The 5,197-nt window shown below is 33.4% G+C and overlaps 1 protein-coding gene across 5 annotated transcripts in view; it reads left to right on the top strand.

Annotated features, from left to right (window-relative positions):
* Positions 1 to 1,686, top strand: part of plxnb2b (plexin b2b) — a 195,003-nt gene extending 193,317 nt beyond the window's left edge. For all 5 annotated transcript variants that reach the window (XM_067379119.1, XM_067379118.1, XM_067379115.1 and 2 more), the window contains one exon: positions 112 to 1,686. In XM_067379119.1, the coding sequence (XP_067235220.1) occupies positions 112 to 216 (105 nt within the window). In that variant the 3' untranslated portion in view covers positions 217 to 1,686. The remainder of the gene's footprint in view (positions 1 to 111) is intronic.
* The last annotated feature ends 3,511 nt before the right edge of the window (positions 1,687 to 5,197 follow it).

The raw sequence follows: 5,197 nt of genomic DNA, 5'->3' as shown, positions 1-5,197 counted from the left end.
AAGGTGTTTTTTCACCTAGCTGCATTGAAACACAAGATTGATTGATAGATGGATGAATAGTTTGATAAAATGTCTGTGTACTAAAGGCTCATGGTCCTTCACTGTGTCTAGATCATCACGTCTTTGGATGAAGACCCTGCCGCCCAGAGTAAACAGTTAACACTGAGACTGCAACAGATCGCCGCCGCACTGGAGAACAAAGTGACCGACCTCTAACCCTGTCAGAGAGAGAACGCTGTACGAACACTCAGTGTGTATTTAGCTCATCACTATAATCAGATGTTCAATTCCTTCCTGTGTAGAAACAAAAGGTTTTAAGAATTGTATTCTATATTTTTTTTAATGTGCAGTCTTTATGCAGAAAGCTTTATAAGAGGAAAATAACTTTTTAAATAGACGGCCTTGTGTCAGTTGTTTTTAAAGCTTCTGTGTGTGTGTGTGTGTGTGCGTGAGTGTGTGTGTGTGTGTGTGTGTGTGTGTGTGTGTGTAAAAGGATGCCTATATTTTGACCAAAAGGGAGCTGCCCATGACCCTGCAGTGTGTGTATGCAGGGGGTGTGCCTACAGTGAGGTCATATCCGGTTATCGTCCAATCAAAAGCAGCTGAAGGTGACAGTAAGGATCGCATGGGGTGTGTTTGGAAAAATCACACTAGCATACTACTCGTACTATCTCTGTATTTGTATAGTGTGCAAATTATCTGTATACGTAACATTTGCCAAAACGTTCTGCAATTTTTTGCTGGCAAATTCCAATAGGAATCCATGTGATTGTGAATTTAAGTTTCAGTTTGAGTACTCCTTTTCAACTCATTATTTGACTGCCAAAAGAAATGTTACTAGACAAAACTGGTTGTACAATTTCATAATTCTATCAGATAAATACAGTGTATACCGCAGTTTGCTAGTCTGTGATTCCAAACATATCCATTTGGACGATCAAACGGCCGTCCATTTCATAACCACCTGTTTCAATTGAGCCATATGGACTCACTAGTAGATCCACCGATAATCAACACAGGCAATAATGAATATAAAAAAAAGGCATTTCATTTTTGTGTATGATGGTAGCTACGAATGTTTAATTTCAGAAAGTCATTTTATTGTGAAAGCTTCGCTACTGACTGAATTTATTCCGTACGGCACAAATAGTCGATGCACAGGACAGATTTTTGGCAGCGCCTGATATGAACGTGTCTGAGGCCTAAAGCAGAACTCGATTTCAGCTTTCAAAGAGTGTGCCTGGCCTTCGAGATGTTTTCGCGCCCAAAACTGAGAGGATTGACTGAAAGCTTCTCATTTGACTCTTTGTGGCTCCGTTGGAAGGGTTTAGATGTGTGATCTGGAACGTTAATGGCTTTATTTTGGCAGAGAGGATAATGACACACTAATTTGTTTGTTATCCGCCACTAAACAAGATGGTACTATAGAACTCAGCCAAAATTCTGCTCCGAGAGATGCTTTTATCTTTGTACGAACCCTTTTTTTTTTTTTTTTACACATTTGTGTCATTTGCATTTGATTTAGTGTCTTAAAGACAACAAGAAAAATTCAAAGCTTTTTATTTTTGTGTTACAGGCTGATTTTTCTTTTCTTTTTCTAATTGCTAATGCTAGTCGGAGCAGGTGTGTATAAGGTTAGGCGGAAAGGGACACTCTCATTCTAGAGAGCTTTGTGGACAAAAAGACAAGAGTCATCAATATTTTTGGTCTGTTTGCTACGGAAGCGGATTAGGCCAAGCAATAATAAAAAAATAAAACCATCTCGAGATTAAAGTTGTTAAATTTCAAGAAAAAAGTTGAGATAAAATGTTGAGAATAAACTCGTTAAATTACGAGAAAAAAACTCGTTAAATTTCGAGAAAAAAGTCGAGATGAAATGTTGAGAATAAAGTCATTAAGTTATGAGAAAAAAGTTGTTAAATTACAAGAAAAAAGTTGAGATAAAATGTTGAGAATAAACTCATTAAATTACGAGAAAAAAACTCGTTAAATTTAGAAAAAAAAGTTGAGATAAAATGTTGAGAATAAAGTCATTAAATTATGAGAAAAAAGTTGTTAAATTACAAGAACAAATTCGTTAAATTACGAATTTGTTCTCATAATTTAACAACTTTTTTCTCGAAATTCAACGACTTTTTTCTCATCATTTAACGAATTTGTAATTTAATGAGTTTATTCTCAACATTTTATCTCAACTTTTTTTTTTAATTTAACGACTTTTTCACATAATTTAACGAATTTGTTCTCATAATCTAACGAGTTTTTTCTCATAATTTAATGACTTTATTCTCAACATTTTAACTCGACTTTTTTCTCGAAATTTTAACAACTTTTTTCTCATAATTTAATGACTTTATTCTCAACATTTTATCTTTACTTTTTTTGCTTGAAATTTAACGAGTTTTTTTCTCGTAATTTAGCGAGTTTATTCTCAACATTTTATCTCGGCTTTTTTCTCGAAATTTAACGAATTTGTAATTTAATGAGTTTATGCTCAACATTTTATCTTGACTTTCTTTTTTTTTTAAATTTAACGACTTTTTTCTCATAATTTAACGAATTTGTTCTCATAATCTAACGAGTTTTTTCTCATAATTTAATGACTTTATTCTCAACATTTTATCTTTACTTTTTTTTTCTTGAAATTTAACGAGTTTTTTTCTCGTAATTTAGCGAGTTTATTCTCAACATTTTATCTCTGCTTTTTTCTCAAAATTTAACGAGTTTTTTTTCATCATTTAACGAATTTGTAATTTAATGAGTTTATGCTCAACATTTTATCTTGACTTTTTTTTTTTTAATTTAACGACTTTTTTCTCATAATTTAACGAATTTGTTCTCATAATCTAACGAGTTTTTTCTCATAATTTAATGACTTTATTCTCAACATTTTATCTTTACTTTTTTTTTCTTGAAATTTAACGAGTTTTTTTCTTGTAATTTAGAGAGTTTATTCTCAACATTTTATCTCGGCTTTTTTCTCGAAATTTAACGAATTTTTTTCTCGTAATTTAACAAGTTTATTCTCAACATTTTATCTCGACTTTTTTCTCGAAATTTAACGAGTTTTTTTCTCAAAATTTTACAACTTAAATCTCGAGATGGTTTTATTTTTTTATTATTGCTTGGCCCTAATCCTCTTGCGTAGTTTGCCCAGATAAAAAAGGAGACGTGTGTATATATGCATTTCATGCATTTACACTACCATTCAAAACTTTGGGGTTGGTAAGATTTGTTTGTTTGTTCATCAATGCTGCATTTACTATATTTAATCAAAATACAGTAAAAAATAGTAATATTGTGAAATATTATTACAATTTAAATAAGTTTTAATTTAATTTAAATGTAATTTATTCCTCTGATTCAATCAGCATCATTACTCCAGTCTTCAGTGTCACATGATCCTTCAGAAATCATTCTAATATGATAAATGTGGAAACCATGATGCCTTGTAACCATTTTTTTTCAGGATTCCAAAGAATTCTGATTAATAAAGTTCCAAAAAGCAGCATTTATTTTAAATAAAAATTATTTATAACTTTATAAATGTCTTTACTGTCACTTTTGATTAATTTAATGCATCCTTGCTGAATAAAAAATAACTTCCTTCAAAAAAAAAAAAATAAATAAATAATCTTACCCCAAACTTTTGAATGCTAGTGTACAGTATATGCTAAAATTAAGCAATAAGGTACAAGAATATAGGCTGTGTCCCAATTCAGAAGCTGCATCCTTCAAAGGCTGCTAAGTTCGGACCAAGCGTTGTCAAATGGTACGGTCTAGCCTACAGAGGATTGTTCTTGTCGTCTAGCAACTGTGACAGCTGCCACATTTAAAGGAGGCTTCGAATTGACCGTTCACAAAGACCCGCCCCCTTTAGTTACTGTTGCTATGTCCGACAAGCCATGCCGATCTCTCGCCACGCATCATGTTTCTCACAGTGAAAAATACATTGCGGAGCAAAGAGCAGGTTACTTTTGAGTCTCAAATTTCAAATGTTTTAAAGACATTTCAACAATAAAAACCGTTTTGTGGCTCTTTAATGTGTCGTGACAGATCGCTGTAGTGCCTCAGTTCAAGCGGCTCTTGAACGGATCATTTCTTTTTACTAGTTCATTTATAGCATTAAATAAACATGAATGAACATCAGAAGGAATGTTGTTTCAACCGCGGAAAGACGTCAATACACACCATTTTTCAAGTTCAAGTCCATTTACCTTAATCTACTAACTCTCCTGACTGCAATGGCAGATTCGGTGTTATGATTGGTTAGATCACCTGTCAATCAAACCCCTCGCGTAGACTGTATTGGGACGCAGCTAGTGATGGCTTAAGGCTATTGTTAGGAGTTACATAAATCAATTACATTTAACATAAAGTACATTTCATTAAAGCATTATTTTATTCTTGTGTCATCCTTCTGCCATAAAACATAGTCAATGACTCATTTAATTTGTCAGCATTTAAGAGTACATGTGAAAATATATAACTTATTAACTCCAATTTGAATTTCACAGGGTCTTTACACAGGTTTTCTGTCAACGTGGCCCACAGAACAAGTGTTTTTTAGCAGTTCAGGGAGTTTCACAGCCTGCCGGTCACTGATCTGAGAGCAGCGCTATCACAGTAGCAGATGGCTTGCGATGTCGGACGTTGAGATTCCTCCCGTTTCTGTTGAGAGTTGGGCGGCGCTGCTTGGCGTGAAGCTCTTTGGAATGGCCCTCCCTCTCTCTTCCTTTCCGCTTTAATACAACCAGCGGGAGCTGCGTTTGATCCTAACTGCATGCGTGATGCTGACTCCATGCTTTCCAATCTACCCTTGCCCTTTCGCTTTCATCTTAAAGGGATTGTTCACACAAAAATAAAAATGGAATCATCATTTACGCAACCTCACACTGCAAAAAAATGATCTTACTCAGTATTTTTGCCTTGTTTTCAGTAAAAATATCTAAACATTCTTAAATTAACATAAGCAAAATGACTAGAGAGAAAAAAAATAAAAAATGAGTGAGTTTATGCTTAAAAACAAGGAAAAAAGCCAATGTAGGGTAAGAAAATGAAAACCGTGTTTTCCCTTTGAATTAAGTTTATTTTTCTTACCCCATTTGGCATATTTTATTTTGAGAAGTCATTTTGCTTCTCAAGTAAATGTATTTTGATTTAAGAATGTTTGAAAAATACTAAGAAAATAAATAAT

The sequence above is a fragment of the Chanodichthys erythropterus genome, chromosome 24 (assembly GCF_024489055.1).
Source record: "Chanodichthys erythropterus isolate Z2021 chromosome 24, ASM2448905v1, whole genome shotgun sequence".
In the NCBI taxonomy this organism is placed as follows: Eukaryota; Metazoa; Chordata; class Actinopteri; order Cypriniformes; family Xenocyprididae; genus Chanodichthys; species Chanodichthys erythropterus.
The sequence above is the reverse complement of the archived record's forward strand: the minus strand, read 5'-3'. Positions and strand labels throughout refer to the sequence as shown.